We start from the raw sequence: 23,991 nt of genomic DNA, 5'->3' as shown, positions 1-23,991 counted from the left end.
AGTAGAACGTTCTGTTACTGAACCAATCTATCTGCTTTGGCCATTTGGAGAAGAATTAAAATTGGGGTAGCCTTGCAAGCAGATTTGGGGGCTGGGGCTAAGTTCCTGGGTTGAAATGAGAACTAGCAAATTCAGGGCTTCAAAACTTTTACTCCCCGTGTATCTCACTTTCATTTCTGAAATAAAGCAGAGACACTATTCTGCACCCAGGAAGAAGCAAATGCCTCTTCTGCCAGACACCATCCATGCAGCATGGTCCCTTAACTCCTCATCAAACGACAGAGGAGAGCCCCAAGGTTCCTTTCGCCTCTGAAGACCAAGCCATGACTGCCTGGTAAAATACTGAAATTTCTGCAGCTCTCTCCCCAATAGGAAATCAGGGTGGGGAGTTGCTTGCTTCAGTCTTGTAGACTGGATAAGCACAATCGAGACTCACTCACACTGGGTTTTTTCCTTTCCTTCCTGTTCCTGAACCTTTGCATATTGTCTCTAGATACATGCTTCCTTCTTCTAAATTGCTAATATTTCATCAGTAGGAAAACCCAGCTATGCAGCCATTAATGTCTTCAATATGATGATACAGGCACATCTTTCAATCTTTCTCTTAAGGAATGGTTCAGCAAGAACTGACAACTTCATTGTTTCAACTGCACTTTAAAAAAAAAAGTTTGCCAGCATTCTTTCACAATTATGGCCAAGACAAACAACTTGGGGATGGTGCTTTGCAGCTAGGAACAGACAGGAATCTTGGCACAACCTCTATCACTTAGGTCTTCAGCAGACTCACTGTTAGTTGTCCCTCATTGCTCAAATCCACCAGCTGCTATACGTTCAACATTGTGGGCCCAATCCTCTGGAACACTCTTTCAGATGATATTCTGCTGTATTGAATTTCCAGTGTCCGCAAGCCTAGGGAGCCTGGCAGAAACTCCCGCGGGCTCCCAAGGCTTGCGGATAGCTTCCTGAAGCCTGGAGAGCAAGAGGGGTCAGTGCGCATCGACCCCTCTCGCTCTCCAAGCTTCAGCGAAAGCCTGCATTCGCCCCATAGGACGCACACACATTTCCCCTTCATTTTTGGAGGGGAAAAAGTGCGTCCTATAGGGCAAAAAATAGGGTACTTTTCCCATAAAGACAAGATAAGTCCCACACTCGGGGAAACAGTGTTTTAAGAGTGAGGACAAAATTTGCCCTCTAACCATGACACTGGGTGGCTGGAGCCATACTGGCAAGGATCCTGCAGGTCGATAACATGCCTGTCTGCTTGCATGCCCATGCCCAAGTCTCGTATACACCCCAAAACTGCTGCCTCTTTGCACCCATCCTAATGGTGGGAATTTTACAAGCAGCTATTTCCTAACGCAGCCTCAGCCGCAGGTGCACTTCCATGAATTGCCTTTTGTGCTCTTGGTTAAACTGCAGCGCGTCCGTTACTCAGGTGCATCCTTTGTTTAGCTCACTGCCATCTGAAGGCCAGCTTTGTGGCTTAGCGATGTCAGCCAGCGATTGTCTTGAGCAGAAAGTTGAGGGGCTCTTACCTTTCTGCACTCCCTTTCCATTTGGGGTTTAAGCTGCTTCTGACCTCTCTAAAAAACAGGCCCCTGCTATATAGCGCGTGCCAATAAGTGAGACCCAAAGTAGGTATCATTAACTGCTTTCATTTAAAATAATATGAACTGCAATTGTATTCTTGAAAACGCATGGGTGGGTGATTGATGAAGCTTCAAAAAGTCAGAAAGGCAAGGTGGGTATTTCAGTGTCCTTGCCTCTTCCCAGACTACCAAAAGGACAATGCATTATATGAAATAATGTACAAATTTGCTTTGTTTTCATAATTATGCAAACTGCAGAATTCCACATTTCTGGGTGCAATCTTGGGATTGCTTGCGTGCAGAAGCATTTTTTGGGTTCTTTCACGTTATTGTGATTTTAAATAAAGGACTGGCAGCCTTCAAAGCACACTTTAGTAAAGGACACATTTAATTATAAGTTGCAGAACTAATTCAATGCAATAGCCTCTTGTCCTCAAGATCTAGGACCATGCAAACCCAAAAAAGGTGTACACACACACACACAGCTCTTTTAAATTCACAAATCCATCAGGCTTGGTAAGTATTGCTTCTTTCTGGTGTGGAAGTAAGACAATAGGGCTTTCTAGTCACGATGGGTTGTTCTCCCAAGGTTTGGGTCTTCGGGCCATTTGAGATGGCGTAGGACTCCCATTTGTTGGGGTGATATTTAGCTTCTGCAGCCCGGGAATGTCTTGCCCAGCCTGGACCAGGCGGAAGATCTCAGAGAAAGACACAGAAGTATCTGGACTCTGAGGCTGGTCAGCTGGGCACTCTTGAGGTTCTTCCTTCCTATCCTCCACAGTACTGGGAAGTGAGCTTGCTGTCCCTGCTGCTGTGGATTCCATGGTTTGGTGGATGGATACCTGATGTCCAGCTGCAAGAACCAGCTGTCTAATGTTCAGTGTTCACTTTGGTATCACAGAAAAGGAAGCACACCTCAGGAGCACACCTGAAAAGAGACATTTTCCAAATTAAAGAGAGGGCAATTCAAGCTCCAGGTCAGGTTCCTTTCCAATTCTTATAAGCGACTAAATTAGGCTTCCCCGTGAGTAGCTGTGGTCCACAATGTCTGGACCACAACATCTGGACCTTGTCTCAATTCATAATCTTTATTTTATTTTAAAATATTAACATCATTTTTGTTTGCTTGCTACCACTTCGTTAGCTGCCTGAGGTGCATAAATAGATGTTAAAAGTGTGGAATATTTTATTTATATTTTCTTTTATAAATGAAATATGAATTTTCTTTTATAAATAAATAAGGAAACTCTTATCTGCTTATTTAAATAAATAAGGGCCTTCTTGGTAGTTGCTCCGAGTTTTTGGAAATTCCTCCCTAGAGAAGCTAGACTGGCTCCTTCCTTGTTGTCCTTCCACCTGTAGGTGGAACTGACTGCTTTTAATTAAAGTACTGGTGATGTGATGTGCTGATATATATTATTAATGCACGCATACACGGGCGCGCACACACACATAGTTTTAATTCTATTTATGCTTAATTGGTTTTTAATTGCTCTTTCTATGCTTTTGCCAGGAACAGGCAGCTGGTTTCCTGTCCCCTCCAAGCGGTCTCCAGCCACAGCCCCCCGTTTGGGTGGCATTCCCCTTTTTTCATGCATTTCAGCAGACTGCTCTAAAGCCAAAAAGGGCTTTTCAACCTCTCTGTTCCCCTCGGCTGCAGAAAACCTGGAAGGGGGCTTACCATCGGAGACCGAACAGGGGCAGGAAAGGACGGGCGTGGGCAAGTGGGAGTAGTTACACGTACTTCAAAGCTCGGGTATCAAGGGGATAAACGAAAAGCGAATTGTACTTTTATGTTGTGGGCAATGCCCTGTGATCTTCGGGTGGAGGGCGGGATACAAATTTAATAAATTACACAGCGATATAGTGTAGTGAAATTTGGGTGAGGAAATGAACCCTTTCACGATTCCTGCTAAATCTCTTTATTTAGAAAGAGCAGCTCCCATCAGCTCCCTGCGGCTTGACAAACTACAGCCTCTTTCTCTTTTTGGGGTGGGTGGGTTAACCCCCAGAGCCTAGACAGGGCTCAGCCCCGACCCTCTCTCCCCGTTTACACGGAGGTAAGCGCCCCACCGGTCCCAATCGGCCTACTCTGCAGGGAGGGAGCGCCCACGTGCCAGCCCCTTACACTGGCACGCTGCCTCCCCGCCCCCCCATCGCCGAGGGTTGCCGAGAGGCGGAGCCCCCCCAAGAGCCCCCCTCGCCCTTACCCTTTGCAAGCCGAATCCCCGCAGCCGGGCTGCTCCACTCCCGGCGGACGTCATGGAAAGAACCACCAGGGCAGCGAGGGGGAGGCCGGGCCGTACCAAGAGCGATCTATCGCCGGGGGAGGAGGCCTAGCAGGAAAACAGGGCTGCTGCGCCTAACTCACTTCTTTCCCTCCCCAGTTAACAGTCCAGGAATCCCGCACAAGCGAAATTTAAGTCGGCCAGCCGAGCTTTTTAATCGGGGAAGGGGTTGAATCTACATATGCAGCACCTGCAGACTGTATAAACAAACACACAAGTAAAAAAGGGGTTTTTTTATGTGCAGAGTAGACCCATTGAAAGCAATGTGCCCAATTTAGGCCTGGCTGCTGATTTCAGTGGGTCTACTTTGGGTACTCATAACCCCATACCTTCCAACATTTCTCTGATGAAAATAAAAAGGTAAAGGGACCCCTGACCATTAGGTCCAGTCGTGGCCGACTCTGGGGTTGCAGCGCTCATCTCGCTTTATTGGCCGAGGGAGCCAGCGTCCAGCTTCCGGGTCATGTGGTCAGCATGACTAAGCCGCTTCTGGCGAACCAGAGCAGCGCACAGAAACGCTGTTTACCTTCCCACTGGAGCGGTACCTATTTATCTACTTGCACTTTGACATGCTTTTGAACTGCTAGGTTGGCAGGAGCTGGGACCGAGTAACAGGAGCTCACCCTGTTGCAGGGATTCGAACCCCCGACCTTCTGATCGGCAAGCCCTAGGTTCTGTGGTTTAACCCACAGCACCACCCGCGTCCCTCCTGATGAAAATAGGGATGTCCTATTCCATCATCATAATGGTTTTATTCTTTATACCCCATCCATTAAACATTTTTAAAAAACCTTCCCTATATAGAGCTGCCTTCAGATGTCTTCTAAAGGTTGTACAGTCACTTATCTCCTTGGCTCGGGGCTCCCCTACCCTCCCCATACCCTCCCACATTTCTACGATGAACGTCCTAATGCATGGGTAAGCAAACTAAGGCCCGGAGGCCGGATCTGGCCCAATGGCCTTCTAAATCCGACCCATGGACGGTCAGGGAATCAGCGTATTTTTACATGAGTAAAATGTGTGCTTTTATTTAAAATGCATCTCTGGGTTGTGTGTCATAGGAATTCATAAATCCCCCCCAATATATATATATATAGTCCGGCCCTGCACTAGGTCTGAGGGACAGTGGACCGGCCCCCTGCTGAAAAAGTTTGCTGACCCCTATAACATTTCAGTATAAAATCAGAAACTGGAGCGGCTTCTTTAAATCCGGGGCTGTCCCTGGAAGATAGGGACACTTGGAGGGTCTTGATAGCACTGGGTACTACAACCCAATGGGTTGACCCAAACGGAGAGTGGTGTGGAAAGAAAGCAGCTCACACCGATAAATTTTACACCCTCTGGTCTCTGGAGCAACTCACTGTGTACAGCTCCTCCCCTGAAAAGTCACTCCAGAAAGTCTGGTCTGGGGACCATCTTTATTTCATTTCATTTTATTTATTGCATTTATACCCCCACCTTTTTCTCCAAGGAGCTCAAAGTGGCATACAGGGTTCTCTCCTGCCTCATTTAATCGCCACAACCACCCCGTGTGATAGGTTAGGCAGAGATAGACAGTGTCTCGCCCAAGGTCACCCAGTGAGCTTCAAGGCCCAGTGGGGATTTGAACCCGGTCTGATACTCCAACCACTGCACCACACAGTCCTACTGCATGCAATGGGGCTATTTCTGAAAAGACATGGTTAGGATTGGGCTGTACTGCACACTAAAAATATTAAAATCCTGCAGCACGAAAAAGCTGAATTCTGTAGCTTGCATGACTCATGTAACCTGGACTACTATGTACAAATTTCTCTTATTGCATAATTATTTTTTCAATTTCTCCCTATTTCACATAATCATGGATTGTTCTATGGGATACCAATATGATACATGCATCATCTGCAATGCAGGCAAATAGTAGGATGATTTAATCAGGAAAACAACAGGTGTAAAATATATTTGAAACCATCCCTCAGCCTTGATCCAAACTCTGTCCCCATCCCCATTAACACTTTAAAAAAATCAAAAAAATAATCTGAGAGACCCTGGTTAGAGACTTCCCATTTTGTGCCTTCCTTGGCTCTGAGATTTTCGGGTGTGTTCTGGACCTGCTGCCCTATTCAGTGCTTTCTCTAGTAGGAGATATGTCTCTCAAATAAATGTGCAAGCTTTCGGAGTACCACAGGACGCTGCAATTGTTATGTCAAGTTCTGGTGGTACTCACATAAGCCAGTCACACAGGTAAAATAATCAAAAAGTGTGCTTAAAAAATCACACCAAAATACCTCTGTTGTTTACTAGGGAGCAGCTGTGCAACCGTTAGCTGCGGGAAAGGAGTACTGAGGTCAGAGAGGAAGAGAGATGGGTTGAGCACATTGCCTGCTAGTCTAGCGCACTCTCTGGTTGTGTAGCTGCTCATTCTCACAAGATGTCTCCAGCTCTCCACCTTACGTTCCAGCACCTCCTGACCAGCGCAGCACTCCAGCTTCTGACCTGTGAGTAAAATACCACAGCTTACGGTACTGTATTTGCTTGCTTGTTGGGGGTCAGTGTGACAAGTATCATTCAGAAGGCAGGGGGAGTCCATCTGCCTGATGTTATACGAGTTTTTAAATAAACAGAATTAAATACCGATGAGTTACTGTATTTGAGTTTTTAAATAAGCAGAATGAAATAAAAGAACTTGGGATGTGGAATTTAAAAATTGTCCCACAGGGGCCTAAAGTCTGCACTAAAGTTTAGAGTCCAAACAGAAACAAAACAAATTATATTTGACCAAAATTGTGCACTCAGAATTAATTATAGGACTGCAGAGTTGGAAGTGATCCCAAGGGTATAACTCCTTGCAATGCACACCGTCCCCCATCCAATTTGAAACCATACTGGACCCTGCATAGCTTTGCAAATGCAGTAGCAGTTTTATTGCTGCACCACCTTGCTAATCATTACAATAGAATGTGTAGTACCTTAATTTTGCATCCTTTAGCCTGCAAAACCAGACATGGGGGTAGGGGTGGGCAGGAAGCACAGTTTGTCCCAGCAGGAGGGAATGTTATAAAACCAAACATGCAAATGTTATAAAATGTTATAAAACCAAACATGCAAACCAGAGGCAGAGCTGCCTGGCAGAGCTGTTTGCTTGGAAACTTTTCAGAAGTGTCTTATACAACCTTTGGGGCTAGGCAAGTGAGCAGCAAGAGTTTTGCAGAGTGGGGTGCAGGGGAATCATTGCCAGAAGTTCACCTGCCGGGACGACCCTTTCTGCCTATGGGAGTTGCTCTGACCTCTTGATCATTCATTGAATTGGACAGAAACCATGGGGTGGGAAGAATCTCCATTTTTATGGAAGACAGCTCAAATGAAGTAAAAACCAAGCAAGGCTCCACCAAGAAAAACCCCCCAAAAATTATCTGCATAATTTGTGTACATAAAAACCAGTAGCTCTCCGATCAAGTAGTTTTGCTCATGCACGTTTATAATAAACTCTCAGCAGGTCGCTTATCTTGGAGCTTAAATGCAACACTGGCACCGCCACTCCATGTGATAGTAAACGGCGAAAGGAAGACCCTGGTAATTTGTCTGGTGAACGATCTCTCTGAGGAAGCACTGGGGGCCGTTCGGTTTTCCAACGAAAATGGGAGTATGCTGGAGTCTTTCACCTATGGGATATCTAGGGAAGACGATGGGACTTTCAGCAGCATCTCTCAACTCTCCATCAGCACCAAAGAATTTGGATCATGGAGTACAGTCGCTTGCTACGTCCCACCAAACAAAACTTCAAAGACATGGAGCACCACCTCCCTTCAACTCTCAGGTATTCATGATGGGAGTATGGACAGTAGATGTACTTTTAGTAAAGGTAAAGGGACCCCTGACCATTAGGTCCAGTCATGGCCGACTCTGGGGTTGCGGCGCTCATCTCACTTTATTGGCCGAGGGAGCCGGCATACAGCTTCCGGGTCATGTGGCCAGCATGACTAAGCTGCTTCTGGCGAACCAGAGCAGTGCATGGAAATGCCGTTTACCTTCCCGCCGGAGCGGTACCTATTTATCTACTTGCACTTTGATGTGTTTTCAAACTGCTAGGTTGGCAGGAGCTGGGACCGAGCAACGGGAGCTCACCCCGTCGCGGGGATTCAAACTGCCGACCTTCTGATCGGCAAGTCCTAGGCTCTGTGGTTTAACCCACAGCGCCACCTGCATCCCCCAGATGTACTTTTAGGACCTCATAAATTAACAGTGCAACCCTATGCATGTCTAATTAGAAGTAAGTCCCACTGAGTTCAATGAGACTTACTCCCAGGTAAGCATGCATTGGAACGCAACCTCATGTATCTAAATTATTGTTATCCTGTTTACACTTAAATCCTGCCTTTTTGCCAATGAACTCTCTCCTTCAAACTGATGTGTCCTAATACAATCAATTGATCAATAAAGACATTTATGCACAAATTCCAGGCGCTTCAAATCAGTAAATTAATAACCTGGAAACTTATGAGGATATAACACAACCAAGGCAGGCATGCTACCAATCTTTCCCTTGCAATGTCTTCTCTAAGTCATAATTTTGTCTTACAGAAGAAAATATGGGAGATCTCTGCCTGAGCGAAAAGCAAGAAGGTAAGAACAACAATGCATTCTCCTTCCAATCTCAGTTATACTAAGAGCTCAGTTCCGAACCTGGTGTTTTGGGGGCAGGAATTCAGACAAAGCTGTTGTAAGTATACAAGGCTAGTGTTTGGACCCTTGTGCCATGACGAACAACTAAATTCCAGATTCAAATATCCTCATAGAACACAATTTGAACTATTATGAATGAAGCAGATTAGAGAGGAAGGCCACAGCTGTAATTCTATCCACACCTATAGGGTCAGTGCCAGAGGTCAGGGGGTCTTTGGCATAGTGTTGCCCATGCCCTCCAACCCACTCCCGAAGCATTGGTTGGCATCCATCTGTCTCGGGGGACAATGGAAGAATGCGCCTGTTGTAAGGTTACAGCGCCTGCTGTGGCTGTAGAGACCGATACAGAAAAGACATGTTTTGTTGCAGCTGGGGCAGATGAAGGCACTCGGTTGTGCAGATGCAGATCCGGTTGTTCTCTGTGCACTCTCCCAGTAGCCATTTCTTCTATGGTCACTGCTATGGACGCACAACCTGTGTGTCTCCAGGTACTGCAGTTGCCTGCAAGGGAGTCTCACATGGTGGGATTGGTGTTGCCAGCTTTCATATCACTTCTTTGTAGTGCAGATCTGCTCTGCCAACAGGCCTGGTGCCTGAAGCCAGCTCCCAAAAGAGCACATCCTTGGGGATCCTGCCATCTTCCATTCTGTGTACATGATGCGCCTGGGAAGCAAGTGCGCCTGGGAATCAATTTTTGCTAACTGAATGAGAAATTGAGGATAAAAGACTTGGCAGGACCTTGTGCCCAAAGATGAACAACAAAACCAAAGACAGAGCTAATATAAGGGCTGGTCACCCTTTGAGTGCTTGTAGAAGTAGGAAAAAGAGAGATTTAGAATTACAAAATCTGCTATCCTCTTGTTAAGAGTTGATAATGAAAAGTGTAAACTCTAAATTGTCTGGAACTACCTTATCAATTGGGATGCAGGTGCCACAGAGCCTAGGACTTGCCGATCAGAAGGTTGGCGGTTCGAATCCCTGCGACAGGGTGAGCTCCTGTTACTCGGTCCCTGCTCCTGCCAACCTAGCAGTTTGAAAGCACACCAGTGGAAGTAGATAAATAGGTACCGCTCCGGTGGGAAGGTAAACAGCATTTCTGAGTGCTGTTCTGGTTTGCCAGAAGCGGCTTAGTCATGCTGGCCACGTGACCCAGAAGCTGTACGCTGGCTCCCTCGGCCAATAAAGCGAGATGAGCGCTGCAACCCCAGAGTCGGTCACGACTGGACCTAATGGTCAGGGGTCCCTTTACCTTTACCTTATCAATCAGATTACTGCTCTCTCCTGATAGTTTGATCACCTACTGGGCTTGGCAGCAATTAAGAGATAACATAGCTAACATAGGCCTGTATCCAGAGCAGGGGTAGGCAACCAGATGCGGCCCAATTGCCTTCTCATTCCGGCCCACGGACAGTCTGGGAATCTGTGTGTTTTTACATGAGTAGAATGTGTGCTTTTATTTAAAATGCATCTCTGGGTTATTTGTGGGGCATAGGAATTCGCTTTCATTTTCCCCCTTCAAAATATAGTCTGGCCCACCACATGGTCTGAGGGACAGTGGACCGGCCCACAGCTGAAAAAGGTTGCTGACCCCTGATCCAGAGTATTGGGTGGGGCGGGGTAGAGCACAAAAGTGGCTGGGGATATAGTTATTCTGTGGATATTACTCTGCCTTATTCTTTCTTCTTTTTGTGGTGGCAGCCCAAGAAGAGTCATTGTTCATTGAAGATCTGCATAGCCGCTCACAGATCTTACTTCTTCTGGCTATCAGAATTTTGCTGTTCAAGTTACTCCTTTTTGACGTGTTGATGACCTGCTGCATTGTTTACAAGAGGTAATATTGACCACAACATCCAATGTATAGACCTAGTCCAGATATAAAGGTAAGCCAAACCATGGACTTGAACGAGCAAGCAAATGTGCAGTTTCCTGGATCACAGATTGTGGTAGCAGTGTACCTCTCTCATTCTGCTGCTGCCACGCTACCCAGAGCTACGCCATGGTTTGGTTTAGCATCACATCCAAAGCCAGGCTCATGGTTTGCCTCACTTCAGACAAACCACAATGTTTGTTCCTGGTTTACTGCTGATGGTTTGTCTGGGGGAAACACAAGCATAGGTTTGGATGTAATGCTAAGCCAAACCATAGCTCAGCCATGGGTAGAACGGCGGCAGCAGAAACACCACTGAACTCTTTGAAGGAAGGGTATGGTGTTAAGATGATGATGATGATGATGATTGAGATGATAATGATGATAGTAAAGTTCAGCTCCCAACCTGCTGTAATCTTCCCTCTCCTTTCAGGGAAGATATACCGTTGCACCTGAAGCCTTCCAACTTTTCTGTAGTTCATCCACACAGAGTCAGAACTGCTTCCGTCACAGAAATTGTTGCTATGAAAAGCACAGAGCAATGGACTAGGGGGAAAGGCAACTTTCACATATCTGGCTGAAAAGAAGGAACTCCATATGGAAGCAGAATATGTGTCCTGAAGATGGAAGCATTCACTTGAACAAAAGAGGGAGAGACTAGCCTGGTTTGAATACAGGCTGAAAAACAGGCTTTTGGCTTCCTTTCGTCCGCCTCTTCTGTGACCTTTGATTTGGGTTCTTTGATGCTGAACACTAATCGGACAACTAAGCCAGGCACCCAGGCTGTAGCAGTACATGAATAACAAGGCTTGACACCCTTTCGATATTCTTGTGTTGTAAGCGCAGTATGTGACGCCCTGAGAAGAATGTTTCTCTCTTGAATATTGCCGTGTGGTATTTCTTTGTTCATAATTGTACATATAGTTTTGCTTGCATTGTCCTCAAATATACAGCTTGTTGTCATCTATATGAGAGAATGCCTAAGGCAGGGGGTCAGAAACCTGTGTCCCCCTCCAGATGTGGCTGGGCTATAACTCCCATCATTCCCAACCATTGGCTGGGGGACCTGGGGCTGATGGGAGTTGGAGTCTAATAACATCTGGAGGGGCATGGCTTCACTTAAGAAGTGGATGGTGTTTTTCAGCCCAATGGCCATGTTCCTTCCAGGCGCCGCATAATAGTTCATGTGTGGTGAAGGTGGGTGCAGCCAGTTACTCGCTGCTTTCCAGCCAGACAAGCAAAGAGGTATTTATCACGTTTCAAGGGCATTTTCCAGGGGCAGTGAGGGGTGTGGCCTGGGGGGCCTGAGAGTTGGGCAACCATATTCAGCCCCCTGAGCTTGAGGTTCTCCACTCCTTTCACTGCAGTAGGGAGTGAGGTTCTGGGTTTTCAGCCCTTCCAAAGTAGCAAAATATTAATTGCATAAGAAGTCATTAGGTGCAGGATCACAAGTGCATCGTCATTGCTCAGCATCTGCAACATCATGTCACAGTGGTACCCTGCCTATGTGAAACAACAGCTGTCACAGGATGAACGGCACAGATAGACATCACACCATCTTTAGCAAGCAGGGCTCCAGTTCTGAATCTTGGCAGGTGCAAGGAAAGTGCATGCAAGGGAGGCATGGGATAGGGGTTGGTTCTTCCCTACATTCTTGGGACTGTTACTTAACAGACATATGAATACAGTTAAATGCTCTGTGTGTGCTTACAGAACAGCCAAAGCATGCCTAGCATTTTTATGAGGATTTATGCAGCAATTGTGGATTGTAACAACAATCACAAAAACCCTCTTCCTTTTTGTATTTTACAGGTGCTATAAATCTGTTTTAAAAAATAAATTACTTAATTTTGTAATAATAATAATTGTAATATTTATACCACACCCGATACAGGGTTGCCTTCAGATGCCTTCTAAAAGTCAGATAGCTGTTTCTTTCCTTGACATCTGATGGGAGGGCATTCCACAGAGCAGGCGCCACTACCGAGAAAGCCCTCTGCCTGGATGCTTGCAACAAGAATGTATGGAGCAGGTAGGTAGCTGCAACAGCCAGCAGAGTGTTGGCGATTACGCATGCTGCCAAAATACGAACTCGCTATGTAGCAAGCCCCTCTCCACCTCAGTCCTCCCATCTGCAGTTGAAAAGCCAAAGCTGGGAACTGAACGAAGCCAGCCTGCCTTTTAAGCAACCGCTGCAGGTTTTGGGATGGGAGAGATTAAAAAACAACGAGTAGCTGCGTATATCCTAACCATCTCAGTAAGTTTAGGTTATTGTTTTAATAAGTTCGCAAACCGTCTAGAACACTTAAGTTGATGGGCAGCATAGAATGTCATTAGGTAAAAAGTAACAGCAAAGACCCTATATATGTCACGCCAGAAGCGGTTTAGTCAGAGATGAGCACAACAACCCCAGAGTCGCCTTTGACTGGACTTAACCGTCCAGGGGTCCTTTACCTTTTACCTAATCCCACTGAGTTGGAGTCACCTTATCCCCATGTAAATGACTACACAGGATCGCAGCCTGAGAACGCAAAGTAAAAGAACCGCCGCTCTGGAACTGGATAAATGGAAAATCTGAAAGGGTGGGAGGAGCATTCTCCCTACTCCCCACCGCTGGCGCGTTACCTGCGCCCAATATTTGTGAATGGACTGAGCATTCCAGGGCCGAGACGAACGGAGGCGAGCACCAATCACAGGACAGCGTTGGCGACACTCCCATTGGCTGACCTGCGGGGCAAGCCAAGCTGCTCCATTGGAGAAGCGAGAGAGCGCCCCACCTCTCCCCGCTCCTGATTGGCTGACATCTCGAAAGAACGGGAGCCTCGCGCCGGCCCGTTGGCCTCGGCGTGACACGTTCCCGGCCGCCATTGGCCAAGGGCTCCGGTTGTTATAGCTACATGAGGGAAAGGGAAAGGGGGGAGGTTCCCGGAAGCGCGGTGCCGCGCTCTGGAGGGCTGTAGCGGCGTGGCGGCCTCTCGCGGGGGTCTCCTCCTCCCTCCATGGCTCCCTGGGGTGCTGCCGTCGCGCTCTGGCTCGCGCTGCTGGTAGGCCCGGCGCCTGGGCGCGGCGGGGCCATTGCCGAGGACAGCGAGTGGGTCAAGCTGCCCAGCAAATGCGAAGGTGAGCAAGGGAAGCCCCCCCCCAAAAAAAACCATTATTGCAGAGCTGTGGGGGGAGGGGAGAAATCAGTGCCTGTGTTTTGATTTTCCTCATCCCTCCCTGCTCCTCTTTCCTTTCGTGTCGTGTGAATTATTGTTATTAATATTCATTTATTACATTTGCATACCGCCCTTCATCCAAAGATCTCGGGGTGGTTCGCAGCATAATAATAATAATAGTAGCAAGAACAGAAGCAAAACAAGCCAATAACTCCCACCCCTCCCACAAACACATTTAAAATGACATAGAATGATGATGATGTCGATGATGAAGATGAAAAGCCTGCAGTTGGGAGTCTTTTTGGATGAAGGGTGGGGCCACAAATGCCCAAAATAAAATATAGTGGTACCTCGGGTTAAGTACTTAATTCGTTCCGGAGGTCCGTTCTTAACCTGAAACTGTTCTTAATCTGAAGCACCACTTTAGCTAATGGGGCCTCCTGCTGCCGCTGCACTGCCAGAGCAAAATTTCTGTTCTCATCCTGAAGCAAAGTTCTTAACCTGAAGCACTATTTCTGGGTTAACAGAGTCTGTAACCTGAAGCGTATGTAACCTGAAGCGTATGTAACCCGAGGTACCACTGTAAAAGGGGTAGTCAAAAACGGGGGGCTGAAGCTTCCTATGGGGAAAGGCTGTAGCTCAATGGCAGAGTGTCTGGCTTGCAAGCAGAAGCTCCAAGGTTGGTTCAGTCCCTGCTGGCATCTCCAGGTAGGTCTGGGAGAGACTCCCTGCCTGAAATCTTGGAGTGGTGCTGCTTGTCAGTGTAGACAGTACTGAGCAAGATGAACCAGTGGTCTGACTTGGAGTAATGCAGCTTCCTATGTTGAAAACCACATATTGCCCAGCTGTAGACATCACTATATAAGGTTATAGGTAAAATGATGGGGAATCGGCGACACTCAGTATTTTACTGGGTGACAACTACCATCATCCCAGATCTTTCTTGATACTGGCTGTGGCTGTTGGGGGTTGGAGTCTGACAGCTTCTGTGGGACCACAGGTTCCCCTCCCTTGGCGAAGGACGACTTCCAGCACGAAACAATGGACTAGCTTATGCAGGGGCACTTATATAAGGTAAGGCTGTCAAGAGTGAAAAGGGGATCTGAGAAGCGCCTTGTCACTAAAAATGGAACTTAACAACTTAAAGAGGAACAGAGAGAACTATGAGCCGGAAGTTGCAGAAGAGGTTCACTGAAGTGAAAGCCGGAGTGGTATTTAGGTAGAGGGTTAGAGCTGCCTTCAACCTGCTGCACTGTTATTGGGGATCATCCCTGAAGGTTAGGCTGGCTGGGGCTGATGAATCCAACAACATCTGGAAGGCTGCTGTCAGCCCCAGCCAGCACAGCCAGTGGTCAAAAATGATGGGATTTGTAATCCCAACAGGTTCCCTATCCCTGCCTTATTTTCTCCAAATATAAAGGTAAAGGGACCCCTGGCCATTAGGTCCAGTCGTGGCCGACTCTGGGGTTGCGGCGCTCATCTCGCTTTATTGGCCGAGGGAGCCGGCCTACAGCTTCCGGGTCATGTGGCCAGCATGACCAAGCCGCTTCTGGAGAACCAGAGCAGCGCACGGAAACGCCGTTTACCTTACCGCCGGAGTGGTACCTATTTATCTACTTGCACTTTGATGTGCTTTTGAACTGCTAGGTTGGCAGGAGCTGGGACCGAGCAACAGGAGCTCACCCCGTCACGGCGATTCAAACCACTGACCTTCTGATCGGCAAGTCCTAGGCTTTGTGGTTTAACCCACAGCGCCACCCGTGTCCCTGCTCTGCAAATATACACCATTGTTTTATTTCAATATGGCCTGCACTGTAAACTCTGTTATCTGCTTACCTACTGGCTTTTGATCACCAATTAAAATATGTGAGTGGTTACTAACTGGTTCTTTTCTGTCTTTAGTGTGCAAGTATGTGGCTTTGGAACTGAAATCCTCCTTCGATGAAACTGGCAAGACCAAGGAAGTGATTGACACGAAGTACGGCTTTTTGGATGGCAAGGGATCCAAAATCAAGTACACAAAATCGTAAGTGAATGAGGCTGTTGAGAGACCCTTGGAGGCAGCCGTTCTTCACCTTGTACATTATTGCAATATCTTGGTCAGTAAGTAATTCAGAGAGGGTGTTAACTCTCCTGAATCTTACTTTTGTCTGCCAGGATATAAAATGCAAAAAAAGTCACACCCATAAGTCACTTGCCATCCGTTCCTGCAAGGAAGGAAGGTTTCGTATTCCTTCTGCAGGATTAATTGAGCTCTTTGGTTGTGCAGTATGCAATTTATAGGACTCCCCCAACATGCAGGCAAAAAAGTGACCTTTCAGTAAAGATTGGACACCCTAAGTCCCATCGAAATTTGGTGGAACTAACATACATAATTAGATGCTTTAGGTCCTGTTCTTATATGTGCCTAGTTCATATTATGTTTTGTGTTTCTAGTCCAGTGTTTCCCAACCTTTTTTGGGCAAAGGCACACTTGTTTCATGAAAAAAATCTCGAGGCACACCACCATTAGAAAATGTTTAAAAAATTAACTCTGTGCCTATATTGACTATATATAAAGTAACTCTCTTTAATAGGAATCAAATAAACACAAAGAAAGTATTTTATAATTACTTTATTATGAAATAGTAAGTACCGTATTTTTCGTCCCATAGGACGCTCCGTCCCATAGGACGCACCTACTTTTTTGAGGGGGGAAATAAAGGAAATTTTTTTTTCCTTTATTTCCCCCCCAAAAAACCAGGTCGGGGAACAGTGGGATGGCGGTGCTGCGTCTCCCCGCTGTCCCCCGAGCTTGTGGGGCTGGCCCATGTCTGCCTGGCGCGAGGGGCGCTCTGCTTCAGGGCGCCCCGCGCGTCCGGCGGCAGGCTACAGTCCGCAGCATGGGGAACCCTCTGTTTCAGGGCGCCCCATGCGCCCCCGGGTGCGCAAGGCTTGCCAACACGAGCGCGGAGCACGGGGCGCCCTCCGGAGGACGCCCCGTGCTCCACGCAGGTGTCCACAAGCCTTGCGCACCCGGGGGATCTCCCCCCGGGAGCGCAAGGCTTGCGGACACCTGCGTGGAGCACGGGGCGTCCTCTGGAGGGCGCCCCGTGCTCCGCGCTGCAGGCTGCTGCCCGCAAGCCTTGCGCTCCCGGGGGGAGATCCCCCGGGTGCGCAAGGCTGGCCGACACCAGCGCGGAGCACGGGGCGATGGGATGTGGGAGGGAGCTCGCTCCCCACCCCGCGTGTGCTTGCCGCCCCGCCTCTCGCCGCCCGACTCACCCGCCTCTCTCCCACGGCACACCAGGCAACGTCTCGCGGCACACTAGTGTGCCGCGGAACACCGGTTGGGAAACACTGTTCTAGTCCATAGCTGTCAACTTTCAGATTTGAAAATAAGGGATCAGCAGCCTCAAAATAAGGGATCGGCATCCTCACCTGTCCCAGGGACAGTCAACGGGATATCTAACAATCCGGGATAGCAGCGGGAAACAGCGCTGGAATAAGGGAATTTTCCATTAAAAAAGGGAAGGTTGACAGCTATGTTCTCGTCCTCAATGTTATATTGTGTTTTGAAAAAGGTAGGACAGGTAACTCACAGATTACATGAGGTGAAGTCCCAGGGGTGTATGCATATACACTGTCTATTGACTGAGACTGTGGAAAGGGACATTTTAATGGTTTTGCTGGAAAGCTGCATTCCAGATTCATAAGTTCTTACTAGCGAAGTCCCATAACACATGGAAATTTATCTCAAGCAGTAAATTGTGAGTTGATAAAGTGCTGAGGTACATTCTACCAGCTGCTACTTTATATTTGTGTCATTGGACACTCATACAGAGATCTTGCCACTCACTAATACACTTTTTTTGCCTGCAGGGACATTCGCCTTATTGAAGTGACAGAAAACATCTGCAAGAGGCTTTTGGAATACAACCTGCACAAAGAGAGAACGGGAAGCAACAGATTTGCAAAGGTTTGCTACGTCTCGGGATTTCATCTTGCTTCCAGATTATTATTTTTAAGAGAGCCGCTTTTCTGCTTTTCATTTCCTTTGCCTGTCTTGGCTCTTCCAGGATACACCACTAAACTCTCTCACTTCCTTTAGGGTATGTCTGAGACCTTTGAAACACTGCATAACTTGGTACACAAAGGAGTGAAGGTAGTGATGGACATCCCTTATGAGCTGTGGAATGAAACCTCTGCGGAAGTGGCCGATCTAAAGAAGCAGGTACAGCCCTTGGCTTCCCACTTTGTGGAGGCCACATGACTGATGGTGGCACAGCAGTTCCAAGTAACTGGAGCTCATGGTTGATCTCCTAGAGCACCTTCACCAATCTGGGCCTCTCTGGATGTTTTGGACTACAATTCCCATCGGCCCAAGGCATCCGGGGAGCCCCAGATGGGTGAAGGCTGTCCTGGAGGATTCTCCTTTCGAACGGGAGAACTGAAAGCGAGAATTCTGCATCTAATACTGAAACCACTGGCCTGTCAATCACATTTCTAGGGTGTGTTCCAAAGGTACATTTTCGTGGATGTTGGTGGGGGTGGAAAACTAGTGCATAACCTAGCTCAGGCATTCCCAAACTTGGCCCTCCAGATGTTTTGAGACTACAACTCCCATCATCCCTAGCTAACAGGACCAGTGGTCAGGGATGATGGGAGTTGTAGTCCCAAAACATCTGGAGGGCCAAGTTTGGGGGTGCCTGACCTAGCTGAAGCAAGGCAGGTCTGGTGATCCGTGGTTAGATGAGAGACTGCCGGGGGATCCTTTTCATGCCACTTTGAATTTGTAGAGTTGGAAGGGAGGGTCACCTGCTCCGATCCCCCTGCATTGCAGGACTCGGAGGTCAGGTGAGATCTAAATGTAATGTGGCTTTGTCACAGCCAAGCTAGGGTTCATTTGCAGTGGCAAAGAAGCTGTGGCAATGTTTGCAGAACTACCAGTGTGGTTGAAAACACCACAAGCAAATGTTTGAAGGAGGGTTTCTATCTTTCTTTCTGTCTCTGTTAGTGTGAGGTAATGGTGGAGGAATTTGAAGATGTGATCGAAGACTGGTACCGGAACCATCAGGAAGAAGACATTTCCCAGTTTCTCTGTGCAAACCACGTCTTGAAAGGAAAAGACACCAGTGAGTTATGTTTCCTGGGAAGTGGCAGGCCCTGTTATTGGGGTCCAGGGATATGTGTATGGGCGGCGGCCATTATAGGCGTGTTCAGTTAACATGTGGCCGCCGTGCAGGTCCTTTTGGACGTGGAAGAGGGTGGAATGGGGGTTGGGCAGACTGGGCTTATGCCAATGTACATGGGGGCTGGGAACAGAACCCCTGTGCAAAATGGCCACCACAAAACCATCCAAATGGTTTTCACTCGGGAATGGGGAACCTCTGCCCCAGGTGTTGTTGGACTTCAACTCCCATCAACCCCAGCCATCATGGCCAGCGGTCAGGAATGATGGGCATTGTAGTCCTCACGTTAATTTATCACATTTGCCTGTAGTCCACAGAGCTTGAAGCAGCTTGTTGCTTTCCTTCCCTTGTATTTTTTTACCCTCACAACACCACATTGAGAGCCAAGGGGTCGTGACTGACCCAAGACTAGCTTGTGAGGTGAGTGACTGAAAGCAATGATTTCGGCCCAGGTTTTCTATTCACCCAGTCATAGTCAATGTGCTGCCCTCCACATGCTGTTGGACTCCAATTCCCATCATGCACAACCATGCTGGCTGGGGCTGATGGGACCCGGAGTCCAACAAAAACAACTGGATGATACCACCAGATGTACTCACTAGTAACCTAAACTGAATGGAAACTTCATCTAAATAAATTAGGTGGCAAGTGGAAGCATGGGAATGGCGACTGGAATTATGTGCAGAGGGAGGAGTGGAGGCATTGCAAAATCCCATAGTCTCCTTTTTCCACCCCTCTCCTCTCTCCAGGCTGCCTGACAGAGAAGTGGGCTGGCAAGAAAGGGGACGTGGCAAGTTCAAGGCCGAAGAAGTCTAAGAAGAAGGAGGGCAAAGGCAAGAAGGCTTCGAAAAGCAAAAAGAGCGGCAAGGACAAAGCAGGGCAAGAAGGGGAGGGTGAGAAACCGAGTGTCCAAGAGGTCCCTGGCCAATCAGAGGAGCAGGATGAAGCAAAGGATGCTGGGAAGGAGGCTCCGCTCTCACACAGGCCGGACGAACTGTAGGCTAGGTGCCAGCCACCCATGCTTTTCCTTGCGTGGACTCGCAAGCTTGTATTCAGGCCACTGAGAATTGCTTTCGCCCACCCGAGTTGCAAGATGGAGATTTCTCAGCTTCCTCGAGGGGGAAATGCCAGGCTGTTCCTGACGGGCAAGGATCGTGGCCTTTCAAACTTTAGCCACCCAGTGTTATGGTGTCTCATCGCAGGTGCAGGGTGGGCCGAACCCAGCTAGCCCCTTGCCTGCTTAGAGGAGCAACCCAGGCAGAAGGAGGGCCTGAAGGACTGGCTGCCTAAGTCTGTGTGGCTGGTGTTAAAAAACTGAGCCCGCTGCTTTCATCAATTGACCCTCACCTCCACGAGCTTTGATCTGCTAAACGCAACTGGGGGGCGGGTGGAAGGTAAGGAGAAAGTTGTAAGAGATCCAGGTTGGGTTGCAAGGCAGCTCGCCTCTCCAGCCCATTTGACTGAAGCCATGATAACCTCTCTATAGCCAGCGTAGCAGGCTCTCAACTTGGTACATTCCCTAAGTCGATATTTTGGAAAGACCTTCTTTTCATCATGCAGATCACTGCGTTTGCTTGGAGGGAAATAAGGGCGAAGGTACTATTCGTGTAAGGGCACTGTGCTTCTGTTGCGATATCTTTTTGTTGGTTTGTTTTGTTTTTGAATTACTCCCAACCTTAATGGATCATTTCCTGCAGTTGCTCCAGTCAGGAGAGAACTTGCAGGTTGATGATGTGTTTCTCTTGCCTCCCCTCCCTTAGAAACATGTGCTTTCTGTTGCTGCGATGACCATTCTTCCTGTTTCCTGAAGTCCTGCAAAGAGTGAAAATAAAAGAGTTTTTGAGTAATTTGTGCTCCATCCGGCCCTTCCACTGGCTTTCTTTCCCCGCACTGCTATATGAATGATATTTACCTTTGTGAATCTTTTGAGGAAAAGGGTGCAATACAGTCATAATAACCTTTGTTTCTCCCTTGGAAAATACATAGAGCAGAAGGAGGAAGTTGGAAGAGTGATGCTTTATTCCCTTTTCAGCTGTGTGATCTTTTCAAGGCTCAAATTAATTCTGCTGGAACCAGGTTCTGGGAAAGTGATCTATTCTGGGGAGCCAGACTGATCCAGTGAAGAAGGAACCAACGGGCGCATGTGTGTCTGCAGCGCTTGCTCAAAAATCCTAAAAGGTTGGCTTCCCCTGGTGTAGATAGCCACTCTGTGAGAGGGACCAGTGGTCTGACTCCATATAAAGCAGTTTCTTACATTCCTTGGCCGGGCAAGTAGACCAGCAGCTGGCAGTCTCAGGGCTTTTTAAAGGGCAACTCAGTCCATTCTCATTTTTGTCACAGCTTTTTAAAGAGATAGGCACTGTCCCCAGCAAATACCTGCCAGTCCTAAAAGTTGGACGTTCAGTTAAAGGTCATTTTCTGTGTTGAATACTTAGGAGAGCTTTCCTGCAATTCACCGCTGTGCTTCCTCTTCTGCACTTCCTCTTAAGCAAACAGCCTTTCCTGTCCTATATGTCTTTTGTCCATATACCTGGAGCGTTAAACCACAGAGCCTAGGACTTGCTGATCAGAAGGTTGGTGGTTCGAATCCCCACAACAGGGTGAACTCCCATTGCTCGGTCCCTGCTCCTGCCAACCTAGCAGTTTGAAAGCGCGTCAAAGTGCAAGTAGATAAATAGGTACCGCTCTGGCGGGAAGCTAAACGGCGTTTCCGTGTGCTGCTCTGGTTCGCCAGAAGCGGCTTAGTCATGCTGGCCACATGACCCAGAAGCTGTATGCCGGCTCCCTCGGCCAATAAAACGAGATGAGCGCCGCAACCCCAGAGTCGGCCACAACTGGACCTAATGATTGGACCTTTACCTTTATTGCAGAAGTGTATGATTACGGCTTTTGGACATACAAGGTGCTGAATTTTGCAGTCACAGTTCTTTTTTAAAGTTCTATTCATGGTTTTTAATTATAACAAATAAACATTTCAGCAAAAGAAAAGAAAAGAAAAGAATTCTTATATCTTAAATCTCCCACTTCCCTCCCTCTCCTTCTGCGGTTCCATAAATTTGTTCTCTTTCGTTTTCCCTCCATATCCCAGTTAACTATTTGTTCTTTTTTCTCATCTATTTCCTAAATGTTTTAGAAACCGCAAGTTTTTATAATTGCAGTCACATTTATGACATAATGTGAGTCCCATGCCACCTACCAGCTATGGATCAGAGGCAGGAGGGAGCAGTCTGGGGTTTTTTTTTTTAAGTCCTCTAATGTTTATTATTTATTTAGATTTGTATGCTGCTTTTTGATATAAGCAATGCAGTCTAAGTGACTACAAAAAGAACGACAAAAAAGGAAACCAACACATCGTTATGGTGGCAAATAATCACTTCAAAACATAACACGGCAATCCAGCAAATAACTCTCTAATCATATGAATGTAAAACAAATCCATGTGCCCTTTCATAAGGAGGGATACAGGAATTCGTTGTTAAAATCAGCCAACTTTCTGAACTAGGGCCAGGGTCTTTTCAGTACTGGCCCCAACTTGGTGGAACACTCTGTCACAAGAGACTAGGGCCCTGCGGGACTTGACATCTTTCCGCAGGGCCTGCAAGACAGAGCTGTTCCACCTGGCGTTTAGTTTGGACTCAGTCTGACCCTTATGTTTTCCCTCCCCGTACAGTTTTGATCCATGGGCTACTTTTAAGATGCGGCTGCATTTTAAATTGCATTTTAACCTGTATTTTAAATTGTGTGTCCCCCCCATTATATTTTTATTGTAATTTTATTGGTGTTAGCCGCCCTGAGCCCAGCTCTGGCCAGGGAGGGCGGGGTATAAATAAAATTATTATTATTATTATTATTATTATTATTATTATTATTATGGGTCAACCTCTTCAATTCCAAGGTAGCTGGAGAGGTTAACCCCATATACGCTTTGTTCTCTGAATTATCTCATCTGTCTCGCTCTCCAAAGGCGTTTGGGAATCAAGGCAGAAACTCATTCTGTGTTCTTTATTTCCAGTGAGTGTGTTGTGTATATTTGGGGGTGAAAATCTTCCTGTGATAAACTCCTTGCAGGTGTGGTGCTTGCAAAAAGAGATGCCTGACTACGCATGCAAGGTTCAGCACCTGCGTATGCCCATTGTGGCACCTGCCTCTGTCCCTGGCATTCTGGCAGCCCGCGCAAGTGGAAGGAAAGGAAGCGAAACCATTTATGGAACAAGCAACAGATGGTGCTAGTGAGATTGGAAATGCAAGCCCTACACAATAGCCTTGGTGTTGCTAAGAGTAGGACCTTGGTTCCCAGGCTGTAGATTATCTTCTCCAAGGAGGCCCAGTTAGCCCTCCTTTTCTCTTTTGGCAAGATGTTAAAACTATCCTCTTGAGAAGATCCAACAGATGATCAATACAGGCGACCAAATGTGTTTGCAATGTTTGCTGCATTTTACTTCGACTGGCATCTGTCTCGTTCCAAAAGACAGTGGAGGAGTGTGCCATCAGGGGTAAAACCAAGCCATTGGAGAGTTACAGTGTCTTCTGTGGCTGTAAAGACCGATACAGGAGAGACATGTTTAGTTGCAGCTCTGGCAGATGCATTTAAGATAAGAGAGTCCCTGCCGGCAGGCTTGCAATTGATAAGACATGACACGTAAGGGAAAAGAGATGGGGAGGGAAGAGGGGGCAGAGAAGCAAACTCAGGCACAGCTTCTGAAGGTTAAATAACAGCGCTTATCATAACCAGATGGATTATCATACCAATTAGTGGAAACCTTAGAGGGGAGAATGCTCTTTTGCTCTGCTCCTCCTAGTGGGTTTTCTGCAGGCATTTGGTTGGCCACTCAGAGAACAGGACGCTGTTACAAATCATCAGATGAGCCATTGCCAAGATCTAGCTGACTGTTCTTAGGGTCATTTTCAACCTCTTTATTCATAGACTTGGAAAGGACCAAGGGTCATCTAGTCCCACCCCTTGCAATGCAGGAATCTCAGCTAAAGCATTCATGGTAAAAATGTAAAAGTAAAGGACCCCTGGATGGTTAAATCCAGTCGAAGGCGACTAAGGGGTGCAGCGCTCATCTCGCTTTCAGGCCGAGGGAGCCAGCCTTTGTCCACAGACAGCTTTCTGGGTCATGTGGTCAGCATGACTAAACCGCTTTTGGCGCAACGGAACACTAACAGAAATCGGAGCGCACAGAAATGCTGTTTACCTTCCCACCACAATGGTACCTACTTATCTACTTGCACTGGCGTGCTTTCGAACTGCTA

At 47.4% G+C, this 23,991-nt stretch overlaps 2 protein-coding genes and 2 long non-coding RNA genes across 8 annotated transcripts; 2 read left to right on the top strand and 2 right to left on the bottom strand.

Moving 5' to 3' along the window:
* Window positions 1-1,793: 1,793 nt before the first annotated feature.
* LOC309338035 lies at window positions 1,794-6,341 on the bottom strand. 2 transcript variants are annotated; one of them, XR_014154600.1, is made up of 3 exons: window positions 6,256-6,341; window positions 3,800-3,925; window positions 1,794-2,517 (listed from the first exon to the last, which is right to left on the bottom strand). It is a non-coding gene; the product is annotated as an uncharacterized lncRNA (long non-coding RNA). The 2 variants fall into 2 exon arrangements; XR_014154601.1 differs by lacking the exon at window positions 6,256-6,341 and having other exon boundaries at window positions 1,794-2,504; window positions 3,800-3,924.
* Window positions 3,281-11,491, top strand: PTCRA (pre T cell antigen receptor alpha). Of its 4 annotated transcripts, none has more exons than XM_081855033.1 (6): window positions 3,281-3,345; window positions 6,161-6,354; window positions 7,350-7,673; window positions 8,438-8,479; window positions 10,238-10,370; window positions 10,840-11,491. In XM_081855033.1, the coding sequence occupies exons 2-6, from the start codon at window positions 6,288-6,290 to the stop codon at window positions 10,985-10,987; spliced, it is 714 nt and encodes a 237-aa protein (XP_081711159.1). In that variant the 5' UTR covers window positions 3,281-3,345; window positions 6,161-6,287; the 3' UTR covers window positions 10,988-11,491. The 4 variants fall into 4 exon arrangements, with proteins under 4 accessions (XP_081711159.1, XP_081711158.1, XP_081711160.1 ...); XM_081855032.1 differs by lacking the exon at window positions 3,281-3,345 and adding an exon at window positions 4,131-4,237; XM_081855034.1 differs by lacking the exon at window positions 3,281-3,345 and adding an exon at window positions 4,264-4,795.
* A 1,836-nt stretch (window positions 11,492-13,327) lies between these two features.
* Window positions 13,328-20,582, top strand: CNPY3 (canopy FGF signaling regulator 3). The gene is made up of 6 exons (XM_081854998.1): window positions 13,328-13,526; window positions 15,467-15,590; window positions 17,426-17,522; window positions 17,655-17,777; window positions 18,561-18,678; window positions 19,485-20,582. Exons 1-6 carry the CDS (start codon window positions 13,406-13,408, stop codon window positions 19,733-19,735), a joined length of 834 nt encoding a protein of 277 aa, XP_081711124.1. The 5' UTR covers window positions 13,328-13,405; the 3' UTR covers window positions 19,736-20,582.
* LOC309338135 lies at window positions 20,384-22,569 on the bottom strand. Its single transcript, XR_014154749.1, has 2 exons — window positions 21,576-22,569; window positions 20,384-21,265 (listed from the first exon to the last, which is right to left on the bottom strand). It is a non-coding gene; the product is annotated as an uncharacterized lncRNA (long non-coding RNA).
* Window positions 22,570-23,991: the final 1,422 nt, after the last annotated feature.

The sequence above is a fragment of the Podarcis erhardii genome (assembly GCF_964252035.2).
Source record: "Podarcis erhardii genome assembly, chromosome: 3".
NCBI lineage: Eukaryota > Metazoa > Chordata > Lepidosauria > Squamata > Lacertidae > Podarcis > Podarcis erhardii.
The sequence above is the reverse complement of the archived record's forward strand: the minus strand, read 5'-3'. Positions and strand labels throughout refer to the sequence as shown.

Excerpts from the sequence above, each read along its gene's own strand:
- PTCRA (XM_081855033.1), top strand. The coding sequence starts at position 6,288 with ATGTCTCCAGCTCTCCACCTTACGTTCCAGCACCTCCTGACCAGCGCA. Across the intron at positions 7,674-8,437 it reads CACCTCCCTTCAACTCTCAG|AAGAAAATATGGGAGATCTC; the intron begins GTATTCATGATG and ends TTTGTCTTACAG. Across the intron at positions 10,371-10,839 it reads TGCTGCATTGTTTACAAGAG|GGAAGATATACCGTTGCACC; the intron begins GTAATATTGACC and ends CTCTCCTTTCAG.
- CNPY3 (XM_081854998.1), top strand. The coding sequence starts at position 13,406 with ATGGCTCCCTGGGGTGCTGCCGTCGCGCTCTGGCTCGCGCTGCTGGTA. Across the intron at positions 17,523-17,654 it reads GAAGCAACAGATTTGCAAAG|GGTATGTCTGAGACCTTTGA; the intron begins GTTTGCTACGTC and ends CACTTCCTTTAG. Across the intron at positions 17,778-18,560 it reads TGGCCGATCTAAAGAAGCAG|TGTGAGGTAATGGTGGAGGA; the intron begins GTACAGCCCTTG and ends TGTCTCTGTTAG.